This window comes from Oncorhynchus mykiss, chromosome 5 (assembly GCF_057628025.1).
Source record: "Oncorhynchus mykiss isolate SJ-2025 chromosome 5, ASM5762802v1, whole genome shotgun sequence".
Lineage (NCBI taxonomy): Eukaryota > Metazoa > Chordata > Actinopteri > Salmoniformes > Salmonidae > Oncorhynchus > Oncorhynchus mykiss.
The window spans coordinates 16974606-16992475 of NC_143026.1; the positions used below are offsets into that span (position 1 = coordinate 16974606).

At 44.3% G+C, this 17870-nt stretch overlaps 1 protein-coding gene across 12 annotated transcripts in view; it reads right to left on the reverse strand.

The window, feature by feature from the left end:
* camk2b2 (calcium/calmodulin dependent protein kinase II beta 2) overlaps nt 1-17870 on the reverse strand; it is a 66091-nt gene that overhangs the window by 12228 nt on the left and 35993 nt on the right. For 6 of the 12 annotated variants that reach the window (XM_036976939.2, XM_090234011.1, XM_036976937.2 and 3 more), the window contains 2 exons: nt 17654-17688; nt 89-148 (listed from right to left, as the gene is read on the reverse strand). In XM_036976939.2, coding sequence (XP_036832834.1) covers nt 89-148; nt 17654-17688 — 95 coding nt within the window. The remainder of the gene's footprint in view (nt 1-88; nt 149-17653; nt 17689-17870) is intronic. The other 6 variants (XM_090234015.1, XM_090234014.1, XM_090234012.1 and 3 more) reach the window with 1 other exon arrangement.

Consider the following 17870-nt stretch of genomic DNA (forward strand, 5'->3'; position numbering starts at 1 on the left):
GAGGACATAAAGACGGACAGAGAAAGGGAGAGAAAGAAGTTGAATAGAGACCGAAGGAGATGGAGTGATATATAAAGGAGGAGTGTACCAGTGCAGCAGAGGGGGTTCCCTTGGGGCTGGTGACTGTGCTGTTTCTCGTGCTGTTAGGCTGCAGCAGTGCACAGAAAACAAGGGGTTAAAACACGACACAGAGAAGTGAGAGGAGGTGTGGATGTGGGTGAGGTTAGAAAGGAGGCTGGTCTAGTGGTTGTGTTGCCACCGCCCGGTCACATGTTATGCCCCTGAAGGCAGCGTTTCATATCTCCATTCTGCTACTCACTTTCTGTGCTACACTTCTATCATTACAATCATTACAAGTGGAATTCCACTTGTTTAAAGAATTTAAAACATTAGGGGTCTCCCCAGTGGTGCAGGGGCCTAAGGCCTTGCATCACAGTGCAGCTGTGCCTCTAGAGATTCTCGTAACTGGCCGCGACCGGGAGACCCATGGGGCGGTGCACAATTGGCCCAGTGTCGTCCGGGTTAGGGGAGGGTTTTGCCGGCAGGGTTGTCCTTGTCCCATCGCGGTCTAGCAACTCCTGTGCCGGGCCGGGTGCAGTGCATGCTGACACGGTTGCTAGGTGTACGGTGTTTCCTCCGACACATTGGTGTGGATGGCTTCCGGGTTAAGTGGGCATTGTGTCAAGAAGCAGTGCGGCTTGGTTGGGTTGTGTTGCAGAGGACGCACGGCTCTCAACCTTCGCCTCTCCCGAGTCCGTACGGGAGTTGCAGCGATGAGACAAGACTGTAACTACCAATTGTATACCATGAAATTGAGGAGAAAAAGGGGTAGGTAAAAACATTATATATACATAACAAAAATAATTTAAAACAATAAAGAGTTGACCCTTTACAGTGATTTAAGGTCAGTTTTTCAGGTTCCCCCCTAAAAATGTTCAAGGTTAGGATTTAGCTAGACTTAGGAAAGCTGATCTTAGATCTGTGCCAACCTCTCAATAATAAACACGCCACTCTTTTTCCCCATCTCTGCAGTTAATATACTGTACGGTCTATATCAGATCCAAGTCTATGTAAGGTTCTTGTCTATATCTATCATGAGACGGACTCATTCAAACCCAAAGGACTGATATACAGGGCAGGATCAATATTGTGAGTCAGTCGGTGTGCAGCCAGCCTATACGAGGACCTGGTTAGTGTGAAGGAGCGAATTAGAAGTGATCGAGCCTGTCAGACGGAGCAGTTCTCCCAGGAGATGTAGCAGGTTGTGGACTGTGGGGGCAACACCACCTCACTGCTCAGTAAGGCAGTGAAAACACAGCCATAATGGAAGCTCATCTATCTAAAGGTAGACCGAAGGGTTTTACAGAGTTCCTTTTGGCACACTTCTACTAGAGAATAGGTGAAATTAGCAAGGTGCCAATGTACAGTTTCATGAGGGTCTGATGATGTTGCAGGTAGAAATGATTTTGTGCAAATTCTTCCTATAGGCATATGAGATAAATACTGAATAAAGATATAAACGCAACATGTAAAGTGTTGGCCCCATGTTTCATGAGCTCAAATAAATGTTACATACGCTCAAAAAGCTTATTTCTTTGTGCATACATTTGTTTACATCCTGTTAGGGAGCATTTCTCCTTTGCCAAGATAATCCATAAACTTGACAGGTGTGGCATATTTTATTATTTTATTTTATTTCACCTTTATTTAACCAGGTAGGCTAGTTGAGAACAAGTTCTCATTTACAACTGTGACCTGGCCAAGATAAAGCATAGCAGTGTGAACATACAACACAGAGTTACACATGGAGTAAACAATAAACAAGTCAATAACACAGTAGAAAAAAAAGAAAAAAGGAGTCTATATACATTGTGTGCAAAAGGCATGAGGAGGTAGGCGAATAATTACAATTTAGCAGATTAACACTGGAGTGATAAATGATCAGATGGTCATGTGCAGGTAGAGATACTGGTGTGCAAAAGAGCAGAAAAGTAAATAAATAAGAAGCTGATTAAACAGCATTATCATTACACAGGTTCACCTTGTGCTGGCGACAATAAAAGGCAACGCTAAAATGTGCAGTTTTGTCACACAAAACAATGTCACAAGGTTTGAGGTAGCGCGCAAATGGCATGTTGACTGTAGGAATCTCCACCAGAGCTGTGGCCAGAGAATTTTATGTTAATTTCTCTACCATAAGCCGCCTCCAACTCTGTTTTAGAGAATTTGGCAGTACATCCAACCGGCCTCACAACCGCAGACCACGTGTAACCACAACTGCCCAGGACCTCCACATCCAGCTTCTTCACCTGCGGGATTGTCTGAGACCAGCCACCAGGCCAGCTGATGAAACTAAGGAGTATTCAGTCTGTAATAAAGCCCTTATGTGGGGAAAAACTCATTCTGATTAGCTGGGCCTATGTGGGTGGGCCTATGCCCTCCCAGGCCCACCCATGAATGCGCCCCTGCTCAGTCATGTAAAATCCATAGATTAGGCCCTAATGAATTTATTTCAGTTGACTGATTTTCTTATTTGAACTGTAACTCAGTAAAATTGTTCCATGTTGAGTTGATATTTTTGTTCAGAATAGCTTGGAATGGGAAACACAATCATCAGAAAGTCTTTATCTGGCAGAGTTGTTGATGTAACGTAGTCTGTACCACAATACAAATGAAGTAATAGGATAAAATCCTCCTTTTGATTATCAGCACCACTAACCACTCATCTTTTTTTGTACCCTCTTTTTGGGGGGGATGTATAGTTTTCTACATAATAGTACTTCTTGATGTGTGTCGTTATTTGAATTCTAATGATAGTTCAATTTAGATCTAATTCTGAGTTGACACCATGTAGGGCGAAGTAAACGCAATTATGATGACTACTGGACCTGGTCGTTTATTTTGACAGTAATTAGATTGCATTATTTAAGTCTCTAATGGAAGGAATCTCATGTTTTTTTTATCATTCAAATACATTACCTATAACTATTACATGTGTTGTTTATGATGGGAATTGCTCTTGAAATGTAAACCTCTATAGATTGTTTGTTTTAAAGGGGAATGTTACATGTTTTTTGATAACTTGGGTAGTATACTTTTATTTGATTATTTATCAGTTGTTTTACCAGGTAAGTTGACTGAGAACACGTTCTCATTTGCAGCAACGACCTGGGGAATAGTTACAGGGGAGAGGAGGGGGATGATAGAGCCAACTGTAAACTGGGGATTATTAGGTGACCGTGATGGAGGGCCAGATTGGGAATTTAGCCAGGACACCGGGGTTAACACCCCTACTCTTACGATAAGTGCCATGGGATCTTTAATGACCTCAGAGAGTCAGGACACACGTTTAACGTCCCATCCAAAAGACGGCACCCTACACAGGGCAGTGTCCCCAATCACTACCCTGGGGCATTGGGATATTTGTTTTTTTAGACCAGAGGAAAGAGTGCCTCCTACTGGCCCTCCAACACCACTTCCGGCAGCATCTGGTCTCCCATCCAGGGACTGGCTTTTTATTTTATCTTGGGGAATCAATCTTATTTAGTATTTTCATTGTTAATTTGATGCCTTTGGCCCCTTTCAATTTGTCATTTTTGATTACTGAAACTTTCAAGTAAGTTGTTATTTTCAAGTTTGTGTTTCTTTCTGAGGTGATTAAATGTTAGGATACAGTAGGTATCCATTTATTATATCCTTTAAACATTTGTTATAGCTTTTAAAGTCTATTGTGCATGTACAGAAGACTGAACGGAGGACAATAAGGCTAGGCTTAGCGATTGGGCTAGTAACAGAAAGATTGCTGGTTCAAATCCCTGAGCCGACTAGGCGTCGATGTGGCCTTGAGTAAGGTACTTAACTCTAATTGCTATTGTAAGTTGCTCTAGATAAGAGTGTCTGCTAAATGAGGTACATCTCAGAGCGTGTGGTTAGCGAGCAGCCAGCCTATCAGAGGACCATGTGAGAGGGCGAATTAGAAGTGACTGAGCCAGCATTGCATATGGGGGTGTAGCGAGATTCCTGATGGGTTGGACGATTCTCTATTCATCTTAAGAAAATGTGGAAATCAATCAATCCGTCATCATTAACACAATGGAAAAATCTAATGATTTAGTATTTAAATATTGAAAGTGCCTGGGCTACTGAGAGAAACAACATGATGCAGTTTCAGGCCATGTGGTGGAAAGTGATGCAGCGCTGGAGATGGGGGTGTGTGCTAGTGGGTCTGGGCAGGTGGAATATAGTTGATGTTTGTATGATGTTGTCGTTTGTATGTCTATGTTTGGTTTGGTTTATAAAAGATCAAACAAAATGTTGCACAAATAAGTGATTGAGCCTGTCAGAGGGTGTGGATATTGTGTGTGGGTGGGGTTAGAAGTTATTGAGTTTATCAGAGGGTGTGGTTAGTGTGTGTGGGTGGGGTTAGAAGTTATTGAGTTTATCAGAGGGTGTGGTTAGTGTGTGTGGGTGGGGTTAGAAGTTATTGAGTTTATCAGAGGGTGTGGTTAGTGTGTGTGGGTGGGGTTAGAAGTTATTGAGTTTATCAGCGGGTCTGGTTAGTGTGTGTGGGTGGGGTTAGAAGTTATTGAGTTTATCAGAGGGTGTGGTTAGTGTGTGTGGGTGGGGTTAGAAGTTATTGAGTTTATCAGAGGGTGTGGTTAGTGTGTGTGGGTGGGGTTAGAAGTTATTGAGTTTATCAGAGGGTGTGGTTAGTGTGTGTGGGTGGGGTTAGAAGTTATTGAGTTTATCAGAGGGTGTGGTTAGTGTGTGTGGGTGGGGTTAGAAGTTATTGAGTTTATCAGAGGGTGTGGTTAGTGTGTGTGGGTGGGGTTAGAAGTTATTGAGTTTATCAGAGGGTGTGGTTAGTGTGTGTGGGTGGGGTTAGAAATTATTGAGCCAAGATAGATAGACACCCTACAGCTCATTTACCCACAAGCCTGATCAACCGAACAGAACAGAACTAAGCAGATCAAATCAATTAAATGATTTCAAGAATTGGATTGGGTCCTCCTCTCTATCCCAGCCCCGTCATCCTACACACCCACAGAGCATGTGTGAGATGTAGTGAGAGGCACTCCGATTCCATCAAAAACATCAAAGCTTATCAGGAATATTTTGGTAGAACGTGGTATATACACTGAGTGTACAAAACATTAAGAACATCCTGTGTGTATCAAGAATAGTCCACCACCCAATGGACCTTGTAGAGAGTCCATGCCCCGACAAATTTAGGCTGTTCTGAGAGGGGGGGGGGGCAACATATTAGGAACGTGTTCCTGATGTTTGGTATTCTCAGTGTATTTGACCAACACCAACAACATAAACCAGAACACAGACATTAGAAAAAGAGGAAATGAGTGACAGACAGACAGACAGGCAGGCAGGCAGGCAGACAGGCAGGCAGGCAGGCAGGCAGGCAGAGAAATATGGCAGTTACACAAAATCCCAGAATAACATGCCAACTACACACAACCCCAGAATAACATGCCAACTACACACAACCCCAGAATAACATGCCAACTACACACAACCCCAGAATAGCATGCCAACCACACACAACCCCAGAATAACATGCCAACTACACACAACCCCAGAATAACATGCCAACTACACACAACCCCAGAATAACATGCCAACTACACACAACCCCAGAATAACATGCCAACTACACACAACCCCAGAATAACATGCCAACTACACACAACCCCAGAATAACATGCCAACTACACACAACCCCAGAATAACATGCCAACTACACACAACCCCAGAATAACATGCCAACTACACACAACCCCAGAATAACATGCCAACTACACACAACCCCAGAATAACATGCCAACTACACACAACCCCAGAATAACATGCCAACTACACACAACCCCAGAATAACATGCCAACTACACACAACCCCAGAATAACATGCCAACTACACACAACCCCAGAATAACATGCCAACCACACACAACCCCAGAATAACATGCCAGCTACACACAACCCCAGAATAACATGCCAACTACACACGACACGTGACCAGCCCACCAGCTACTGAACAACATATCAATTACACACAAGTGGCATGGAAATACAGTACAAACACACACACACATACACAAACAAACTGATTATGTGTTTGGGAAAATGACCAGCCCTTCATTCAAGGTCTGATAATAGTTTGTCACAGTGAAACTGCAACCGTAACAATGCAACATTAGCATATCTGTCTCTCTCTTTCTCTCTCGGGTGGAATGACTGACAGGTGACTCATCAGTAGAGACCACTGAAAGAGTATGATAGAGAGGAGAGGGGAAAGAGAGAGGAGAACAGGAGGAAGAGATAAGGAGGGGAGAGTGGAGAGGGGAGGAGAGGGGATAGGAGGTGAAGAGAGAAAAGGATGATGGAGAGAGAACAGGACAGGAGAAATAGAGGAAGAGGAGAGAAGAGGTGAAGAGAGAAAAGGATGATGGAGAGAGAACAGGACAGGAGAAAGAGAGGAAGAGGAGAGAAGAGGTGAAGAGAGAAAAGGATGATGGAGAGAGAACAGGACAGGAGAAAGAGAGGAAGAGGAGAGAAGAGGTGAAGAGAGAAAAGGATGATGGAGAGAGAACAGGACAGGAGAAAGAGAGGAAGAGGAGAGAAGAGGTGAAGAGAGAAAAGGATGATGGAGAGAGAACAGGACAGGAGAAAGAGAGGAAGAGGAGAGAAGAGGTGAAGAAAGAAAAGGATGATGGAGAGAGAACAGGACAGGAGAAAGAGGAAGAGGAGAGGTGAAGAGAGAAAAGGATGATGGAGAGAGAACAGGACAGGAGAAAGAGGAAGAGGAGAGAAGAGGTGAAGAGAGAAAAGGATGATATAGAGAGAACAGGACAGGAGAAAGAGGAAGAGGAGAGAAGAGGTGAAGAGAGAAAAGGATGATGGAGAGAGAACAGGACAGGAGAAAGAGGAAGAGGAGAGGTGAAGAGAGAAGAAGAGGAAAGAAAAAAGAGAGGAGGTGGAGAGAGAAGAAAAGGAGGGAAGAGAGGAAAAAGAGGAGAGAAGATGAGGAAAGAAAGAGGAAGAGGAGAGAAGAGGAGAGGTGGAGAGAAAGGAGAAAAGGGGATGAGAGAAGAGGGGGGAGAGAGGGATACAATGATATCCTCACCAGGATCTGAACCTTGGGACTGGATTTCCATCTCTGGTTGTAGTGATGGAATGGATGATGAGATGGAGAGAGTGAGAGTGAGATGAACACCATGAAGGGTATGAAGAATGCTGAAAATGAGTGTGGATTGTATGTCAAAATAAAAAAAATGGTTTACAGAAATGATCATATCACAAAAAAGAAACAATAAATGAATCCAACAAATAATCATTCAAATATGGCATGTACAATCAACTTTGATTCTGCTCCTTTATGGACGTAGATGGAATAGATATATAACGGATGTGGATTACTGCCTAAAGAGAAAGAATATGAGAAAAATACCTTCAAATATGTGTGCGTGTGTGTGTATTGAGATGGTTGCTAAGCGACACCAGTGGTGCAGTTGATGGTACTGTAGCTTCTATTTCCTTCCTTCGTCTTCCTGGTTCCCAAAGTTCAGAAACACAACGAGAGTAGCCTTCCCACCCGACAGAACACACACACACACACACAAACCGGCATAGGTGAACTCATCTCATCCTTGAGGTGGTGGGGACAGGGAGTGGAGGGAGGGGAGGGAGGTCTGTAGTTGTGGGAGGATTTGGATGGAGTGATGGAGAGGAGAGATGAAGGGGTGATTCAGACATATAGAGGGAGAGTAAGTGGTACTGTTAGTGCTGAAGAGGGTGAAACCACTGATATTTAGTACTGTTGTGAGTAGGCAAAGATAAGGAGATTGTGCTCTGGTAAGAGAGACACGAGAGAATTATCCAATGTTGTGTGTCCATAAACTGTGTTAGTTATTGCATTCCTCTCCACAGCTGAGGTTGGCGAGCAGAACTTGGGAAGAATTGACACTCTGAGAGCTCGTGCTAGCTGTGACATCATCAGTCACTCTTAAAGTGATGTGCTTTCTTACACTGCCACCCCAAATGTATGTAAAGACATTTTAAACAGGGAGAAAGTCTGTTCTGCGTAGCAGGATCACCTGCGTCTTCGTTGCAAGAACTTTGGGGGTGTACCAGCCGGCGGGCTACTGGCTGAAGGCAAGTCCGACTTTTGACCTAGATGGCAGCAGTCATGATGCATCCATCAGCTCCAGGGTAGGTAGGTATGTGTCACCTTCCCATCAGGGTCCACGATGAGGAACGCTTCACTGGGTGAACTGGAGAATGAATCGGACGCCACGTGTAAGGATCATGTTGTTGCCTGCACAAAGATTTTCCATGTGGCAAGCCTGCTGATGTCTGGGAGCTGAGGACTGAAACGAATGGACACAGGTCCACAGAAAGTTATTTGTATCCGGTACTTCTTGGAGAGTTCGAGCAGAAGGGAAATATCAAAGGTAACAGGCATCTTGACAAATAGCTCTGAGGGTGAGAGTCTCAGACTCAGTAGTGAGGTTGAGGTGCTGCACAGCCATTGGCAAGACGATGCTCCGCTCTGAGCCATCAGTTTCTACGTCATCAAGCTCGATGGCGGAGGATTTCAGGATGGTGGCTAGCTTACACTGGACGAGATGGCGGGGCTGACTGTACTTATCCTGTGGGGCTGACCGTACTTATCCTGTGGGGCTGACCGTACTAATCCTGCGGGGCTGACCGTACTTATCCTGTGGGGCTGACTGTACTTATCCTGTGGGGCTGACTGTACTTATCCTGCGGGGCTGACTGTACTTATCCTGTGGGGCTGACTGTACTTATCCTGTGGGGCTGACCGTACTTATCCTGCGGGGGTGACCGTACTTATCCTGCGGGGCTGACTGTACTTATCCTGCGGGCTGACTGTACTTATCCTGCGGGGCTGACCATACTTATCCTGCGGGGCTGATCCTACTTATCCTGTGGGGCTGACTGTACTTATCCTGTGGGGCTGACTGTACTTATCCTGCGGGGCTGACTGTACTTATCCTGCGGGGCTGACCGTACTTATCCTGCGGGGCTGACAATACTTATCCTGCGGGGCTGACCGTACTTATCCTGCGGGGTTGACCGTACTTATCCTGCGGGGTTGACCGTACTTATCCTGCAGGGTTGACCGTACTTATCCTGTGGGGCTGACTGTACTTATCCTGCGGGGCTGACTGTACTTATCCTGCGGGGCTGACTGTACTTATCCTGCAGGGCTTGTAAGGCAGCAGTATAAGGTCTTGGGTCATGCATGTAGGCCTTGGCGAGCTGGAGTGCACTTGGAAGTTTCAGGTGTCCAAGAAACAGTTGATACTTATACCGCTCATTCAGGTGCCTGTGATTGTTCATCATGTCGTCCAGGGCAATTTTGATGAGGGCGAAGTCACTCTCTTTGCCGCTCTCGAAATGGGGCAACGATGGCTTGAGATGATGAGGCAATCAGCTGTTACTTGCCAAGTGGCAAAGCAGGTGCAGGACAGGGTGCAATCTGGTCAGGAGCAGGGTATGGTGCTGCTGGATTGGGATAGGGCACGCCTAAACCCGGGGAGAAGTAGGGTTCTCCTGGAACGGTGTAACCCGGAGAGAAGTAGGGTTCTCCTGGAACGGTGTAACCCGGAGAGAAGGAGTTTTTTCGTGGAACAGGGTAACCCGGAGGGAAGTAGGGTGCTACAGGGACTGGGTAACCCGGAGGGAAGTAGGGTGCTACAGGAACTGGGTAACCCGGAGGGAAGTAGGGTGCTACAGGAACTGGGTAACCCGGAGGGAATTAGGGTGCTACAGGAACTGGGTAACCCGGAGGGAAGTAGGGTGCTACAGGAACTGGGTAACCCGGAGGGAAGTAGGGTGCTACAGGAACTGGGTAACCCGGAGGGAAGTAGGGTGCTACAGGAACTGGGTAACCCGGAGGGAAGTAGGGTGCTACAGGAACTGGGTAACCCGGAGGGAAGTAGGGTGCTACAGGAACTGGGTAACCCGGAGGGAAGTAGGGTGCTACAGGAACTGGGTAACCCGGAGAGAAGTAGTGTTCTCCTGGAACGGTGTAACCCGGAGAGAAGTAGTGTTCTCCTGGAATGGTGTAACCCGGAGAGAAGTAGTGTTCTCCTGGAACGGTGTAACCCGGAGAGAAGTAGTGTTCTCCTGGAATGGTGTAACCCGGAGAGAAGTAGTGTTCTCCTGGAACGGTGTAACCTGGAGAGAAGTAGTGTTCTCCTGGAATGGTGTAACCCGGAGAGAAGTAGTGTTCTCCTGGAACGGGGTAACCCGGAGAGAAGTAGTGTTCTCCTGGAATGGTGTAACCCGGAGAGAAGTAGTGTTCTCCTGGAACGGTGTAACCAGGAGAGAAGTAGTGTTCTCCTGGAATGGTGTAACCCGGAGAGAAGTAGTGTTCTCCTGGAATGGTGTAACCCGGAGAGAAGTAGTGTTCTCCTGGAACGGGGTAACCCGGAGAGAAGTAGTGTTCTCCTGGAACGGTGTAACCCGGAGAGAAGTAGTGTTCTCCTGGAACGGTGTAACCCGGAGAGAAGTAGTGTTCTCCTGGAATGGTGTAACCCGGAGAGAAGTAGTGTTCTCCTGGAACGGTGTAACCCGGAGAGAAGTAGTGTTCTCCTGGAACGGTGTAACCCGGAGAGAAGTAGTGTTCTCCTGGAATGGTGTAACCCGGAGAGAAGTAGTGTTCTCCTGGAACGGTATAACCCGGAGAGAAGTAGTGTTCTCCTGGAACGGTGTAACCCGGAGAGAAGTAGTGTTCTCCTGGAACAGGGTAACCCGGAGAGAAGTAGTGTTTTCCTGGAACGGTGTAACCAGGAGAGAAGTAGTGTTCTCCTGGAACGGTGTAACCCGGAGAGAAGTAGTGTTCTCCTGGAACGGTGTAACCAGGAGAGAAGTAGTGTTCTCCTGGAACAGGGTAACCCGGAGAGAAGTAGTGTTTTCCTGGAACGGTGTAACCAGGAGAGAAGTAGTGTTCTCCTGGAATGGTGTAACCCGGAGAGAAGTAGTGTTCTCCTGGAACGGTGTAACCCGGAGAGAAGTAGTGTTCTCCTGGAACGGTGTAACCCGGAGAGAAGTAGTGTTCTCCTGGAACGGTGTAACCCGGAGAGAAGTAGTGTACTCCTGGAACGGTGTAACCCGGAGAGAAGTAGTGTTCTCCTGGAACGGTGTAACCCGGAGAGAAGTAGTGTTCTCCTGGAACGGTGTAACCAGGAGAGAAGTAGTGTTCTCCTGGAACTGGGTAACCCGGAGAGAAGTAGGGTGCTACTGGAACGGTGTAACCCGGAGAGAAGTAGTGTTCTCCTAGAACTGGGTAAACCTGAAGGGAAGTAGGGTGCTACAGGAACTGGGTAACCCGGAGAGAAGTAGGGTGCTACTGGAACTGGGTAAACCTGAAGGGAAGTAGGGTGCTACAGGAACTGGGTAACCCGGAGAGAAGTAGGGTGCTACTTGAACTGGGTAAACCTGAAGGGAAGTAGGGTGCTACAGGAACTGGGTAACCCGGAGGGAAGTAGGGTGCTACTGGAACTGGGTAACCCGGAGAGAGGTAGGGTGCTACAGGAACTGGGTAACCCGGAGGGAAGTAGGGTGCTACAGGAACTGGGTAACCCGGAGGGAAGTAGGGTGCTACAGGAACGGTGTAACCCGGAGAGAAGTAGTGTTCTCCTGGAACGGTGTAACCAGGAGAGAAGTAGTGTTCTCCTGGAACAGGGTAACCCGGAGAGAAGTAGTGTTTTCCTGGAACGGTGTAACCAGGAGAGAAGTAGTGTTCTCCTGGAATGGTGTAACCCGGAGAGAAGTAGTGTTCTCCTGGAACGGTGTAACCCGGAGAGAAGTAGTGTTCTCCTGGAATGGTGTAACCCGGAGAGACGTAGTGTTCTCCTGGAACGGTGTAACCCGGAGAGAAGTAGTGTTCTCCTGGAACGGTGTAACCCGGAGAGAAGTAGTGTTCTCCTGGAACGGTGTAACCCGGAGAGAAGTAGTGTACTCCTGGAACGGTGTAACCCGGAGAGAAGTAGTGTTCTCCTGGAACGGTGTAACCCGGAGAGAAGTAGTGTTCTCCTGGAACGGTGTAACCAGGAGAGAAGTAGTGTTCTCCTGGAACTGGGTAACCCGGAGAGAAGTAGGGTGCTACTGGAACGGTGTAACCCGGAGAGAAGTAGTGTTCTCCTAGAACTGGGTAAACCTGAAGGGAAGTAGGGTGCTACAGGAACTGGGTAACCCGGAGAGAAGTAGGGTGCTACTGGAACTGGGTAAACCTGAAGGGAAGTAGGGTGCTACAGGAACTGGGTAACCCGGAGAGAAGTAGGGTGCTACTTGAACTGGGTAAACCTGAAGGGAAGTAGGGTGCTACAGGAACTGGGTAACCCGGAGGGAAGTAGGGTGCTACTGGAACTGGGTAACCCGGAGAGAGGTAGGGTGCTACAGGAACTGGGTAACCCGGAGGGAAGTAGGGTGCTACAGGAACTGGGTAACCCGGAGGGAAGTAGGGTGCTACAGGAACTGGGTAACCCGGAGGGAAGTAGGGTGCTACAGGAACTGGGTAACCCGGAGGGAAGTAGGGTGCTACAGGAACTGGGTAACCCGGAGGGAAGTAGGGTGCTACAGGAACTGGGTAAACCGGTGGGAAGTAGGGTGCTACAGGAACTGGGTAACCCGGAGGGAAGTAGGGTGCTACTTGTTTTGTCTACTGTGTTGGACTCCATCCATCATCATGTTATACATCATCCTCGGCCTACGACTGAAGTCATACAGTTTAACCACTGTGTGTATGTGCATATACATAGGTTTTGCAGGTACCCCAGGCTACCTATCTCCAGAGGTACTGAGGAAGGAGGCTTATGGTAAACCTGTAGACATCTGGGCTTGTGGTGAGTATAGAGCACTACAGTAACACTATATTATATATGTATCTGTCTCGTCCCTTTCTCCATCTCTCTCTTTCTCAACAGTATCTCCTCTCCTTCTCTCACCACTCAACACACGTGTGTGTGTGTGTGTGTGTGTGCTTGTGTTTTGAACCAAAATAGCTCCAGTGTTGTTTGCAAAGTGCAGACAGGAGAGGAACAGAGAGAGAGAGGGGGGGGGGGGGGGATTGGAGGGTTGTGCAGAGTGAGATTACGTAAGGACAGATTAATCATGTGGAGAGAAATAATCTGAGATTAGCACCGTGCCAGCCAGAGAGAGAGAGGGATGGACGATGGAAGAAGGGTACAGAAAGAGGGAAAGATGAAGGGAGGAGAAATAGAGGGAGGAAGATGGAGATGAAAACCTCTGTTAGGCATAAACAACCAAACCTTACCATAAACAACCAAACTTTACTATAAACAACCAAACCTTACCATAAACAACCAAACCTTACCATAAACAACCAAACCTTACCCTAAACAACCAAACCTTACCATAAACAACCAAACCTTACTATAAACAATCAAATTTGACCATAAACAACCAAACCTTACCATAAAACCTTATTATAACAACCAAACCTTACCATAAACAACCAAACCGTACTATAAACAATCACATTTTACCATAAACAACCAAACCTTACCATAAACAACCAAACCTTACCATTATCAACCAAACTTTACCCTAAACAACCAAACCTTACCATAAACAACCAAACCGTACCATAAACAACCAAACATTACCATACACAACCAAACCTTACTATAAGCAACCAAACCTTACTATAAGCAACCAAACCTTACTATAAACAACCAAACCTTACCATAAACAATCAAACCTTACCATAAACAATCAAACCTTACTGCAAACAATCAAACCTTACCATAAACAACCAAACCTTACCATAAACAACCAAACCTTACTATAAGCAACCAAACCTTACTATAAACAACAAAACCTTACCGTAAACAACCAAACCTTACCATAAACAACCAAACCTTACCATAAACAACCAAACCTTACTGCAAACAATCCAACCTTACTATAAACAATCAAATTTTACCCTAAACAACCAAACCTTACCAGAAACAACCAAACCTTACCAGAAACAACCAAACCTTACCAGAAACAACCAAACCTTACCATAAAACCTTACTATAAACAACCAAACCTTATTATAAACAAACAAACCTTACCATAAACAACCAAACCTTACCATAAACAACCAAACCTTACCGCAAACAACCAAACATTACTGCAAACAATCCAACCTTACTATAAACAACCAAACCTTACCATAAACAACCAAACCTTACCATAAACAACCAAACCTTACCATAAACAACCAAACCTTACCATAAAACCTTATTATAACAACCAAACCTTACCATAAACAACCAAACCTTACTATAAACAATCACATTTTACCATAAACAACCAAACCTTACCATAAACAACCAAACCTTACCATTATCAACCAAACCTTACCCTAAACAACCAAACCTTACCATAAACAACCAAACCTTACCATAAACAATCAAACCTTACTATAAGCAACCAAACCTTACCATAAACAACCAAACCTTACTATAAACAACCAAACCTTACCATAAACAATAAAACATTACCATAAACAATCAAACCTTACCATAAACAATCAAACCTTACTGCAAACAATCAAACCTTACTGCAAACAATCAAACCTTACCATAAACAACCAAACCTTACCATAAACAACCAAACCTTACTATAAACAACCAAACCTTACTATAAACAACCAAACCTTACCATAAACAACCAAACCTTACCCTAAACAACCAAACCTTACCCTAAACAACCAAACCTTACCCTAAACAACCAAACCTTACTATAAACAACCAAACCTTACCATAAACAACCAAACCTTACCATAAAACCTTATTATAACAACCAAACCTTACCATAAACAACCAAACCGTACTATAAACAATCACATTTTACCATAAACAACCAAACCTTACCATAAACAACCAAACCTTACCATTATCAACCAAACCTTACCCTAAACAACCAAACCTTACCATAAACAACCAAACCTTACCATAAACAACCAAACCTTACTATAAGCAACCAAAGCTTACTATAAACAACCAAACCTTACTATAAACAACCAAACCTTACCATAAACAATCAAACCTTACCATAAACAATCAAACCTTACTGCAAACAATCAAACCTTACTGCAAACAATCAAACCTTACTATAAACAACCAAACCTTACCATAAACAACCAAACCTTACTATAAACAACCAAACCTTACCATAAACAACCAAACCTTACCATAAACAACCAAACCTTACCCTAAACAACCAAACCTTACCCTAAACAACCAAACCTTACCCTAAACAACCAAACCTTACTATAAACAACCAAACCTTACCATAAACAACCAAACCTTACCATAAAACCTTATTATAACAACCAAACCTTACCATAAACAACCAAACCTTACCATAAACAACCAAACCTTACCGCAAACAACCAAACATTACTGCAAACAATCCAACCTTACTATAAACAACCAAACCTTACCATAAACAACCAAACCTTACCATAAACAACCAAACCTTACCATAAACAACCAAACCTTACCATAAAACCTTATTATAACAACCAAACCTTACCATAAACAACCAAACCTTACTATAAACAATCACATTTTACCATAAACAACCAAACCTTACCATAAACAACCAAACCTTACCATTATCAACCAAACCTTACCCTAAACAACCAAACCTTACCATAAACAACCAAACCTTACCATAAACAATCAAACCTTACTATAAGCAACCAAACCTTACTATAAACAACCAAACCTTACTATAAACAACCAAACCTTACCATAAACAATAAAACATTACCATAAACAATCAAACCTTACCATAAACAATCAAACCTTACTGCAAACAATCAAACCTTACCATAAACAACCAAACCTTACCATAAACAACCAAACCTTACTATAAACAACCAAACCTTACTATAAACAACCAAACCTTACCATAAACAACCAAACCTTACCCTAAACAACCAAACCTTACCCTAAACAACCAAACCTTACCCTAAACAACCAAACCTTACTATAAACAACCAAACCTTACCATAAACAACCAAACCTTACCATAAAACCTTATTATAACAACCAAACCTTACCATAAACAACCAAACCGTACTATAAACAATCACATTTTACCATAAACAACCAAACCTTACCATAAACAACCAAACCTTACCATTATCAACCAAACCTTACCCTAAACAACCAAACCTTACCATAAACAACCAAACCTTACCATAAACAACCAAACCTTACTATAAGCAACCAAAGCTTACTATAAACAACCAAACCTTACTATAAACAACCAAACCTTACCATAAACAATCAAACCTTACCATAAACAATCAAACCTTACTGCAAACAATCAAACCTTACTGCAAACAATCAAACCTTACTATAAACAACCAAACCTTACTATAAACAACCAAACCTTACCATAAACAACCAAACCTTACTATAAACAACCAAACCTTACCATAAACAACCAAACCTTACCATAAACAACCAAACCTTACCCTAAACAACCAAACCTTACCCTAAACAACCAAACCTTACCCTAAACAACCAAACCTTACTATAAACAACCAAACCTTACCATAAACAACCAAACCTTACCATAAAACCTTATTATAACAACCAAACCTTACCATAAACAACCAAACCTTACCATAACAACCAAACCCTACCATAAACAACCAAACCCTACCATAAACATGACTATTGGAGTCTACTGTACACATCCATTGCTGTCCTGAGAGTTTGACCCATAGAGGTCTATAGAACAGCGTATGTTATATCTATGGTGGGTTTGACCGCTGACAGTGCACATGAATAGAACATTTTAACTACATAGCTAAAGTAACTGAAGCTACAGTGCATCAGACTACGCTGGATAGTCAGACTAATAGGCTACACACACACACAAACAGCTGACACGCAGTGTACACAACGAGCAGTAATAAACACACACTCACACCCAAACAGCATGCCCACAAAACACAATACAACACCACATAACACTGCCAATTGTAGGAGGTGGGAGAGAATAAGAGAGAGAAGAGAGAGGAGAAGAGCGAGATGAGAAGAGAGGAGAGGAGAAGATAGGAGAAGAGAGAGGAGAAGAGAGACAGGATAAGAGAGATGAAAAGAGAGATGAGGAGAAGATAGGAGAAGAGAGAGGAGAAGAGAGAGGAGAAGAGAGTAGAGAAGAGAGATGAGGGGAGAAGAGAGATGAGAAGAGAGAGGAGAAGAGAGAGGAGAAGAGAGAGGAGAAGAGAGATGAGAAGAGAGATGAGGAGAAGAGAGATTAAGAGAGAGGAGAAGACAAGAGAGAAGAGAAGAGAGTGGAGAAGAGAGAAGAGTGGAGAAGAGAAGAGAAGAGAGATGAGAAGAGAAGAGAGAAGAGAGATGAGAAATAAGAAGAGAAGAGAGATGAGGAGATGAGAAGAGAAGAGAGATGAGAAGAGAAGAGAGATGAGAAGAGAAGAGAGATGAGAAGAGAGCTGAGAAGAGAAGAGAGATGAGAAGAGAGCTGAGAAGAGAAGAGAGATGAAAAGAGAGATGAGAAGAGAAGAGAGATGAAAAGAGAGATGAGAAGGGAGGATACACGTGTTTATGTATCTTACCTTGACGTCAGCCTTCTTGTTGAGGAGACTCTTGGCTGCCAAGGAGATTGAGAAGACACTCTCAGAGGGTAGAGTAGTCATCCTACACACTCTATTGCTAAAACACACCTCACACACACACGCACAAGTGTCGACACCTAGCTATCCCCAAGCTAGCTAACACACACACACTAAACTAACCTAAACCCTCTCTCACACACACAGAACTCTCGAAAGC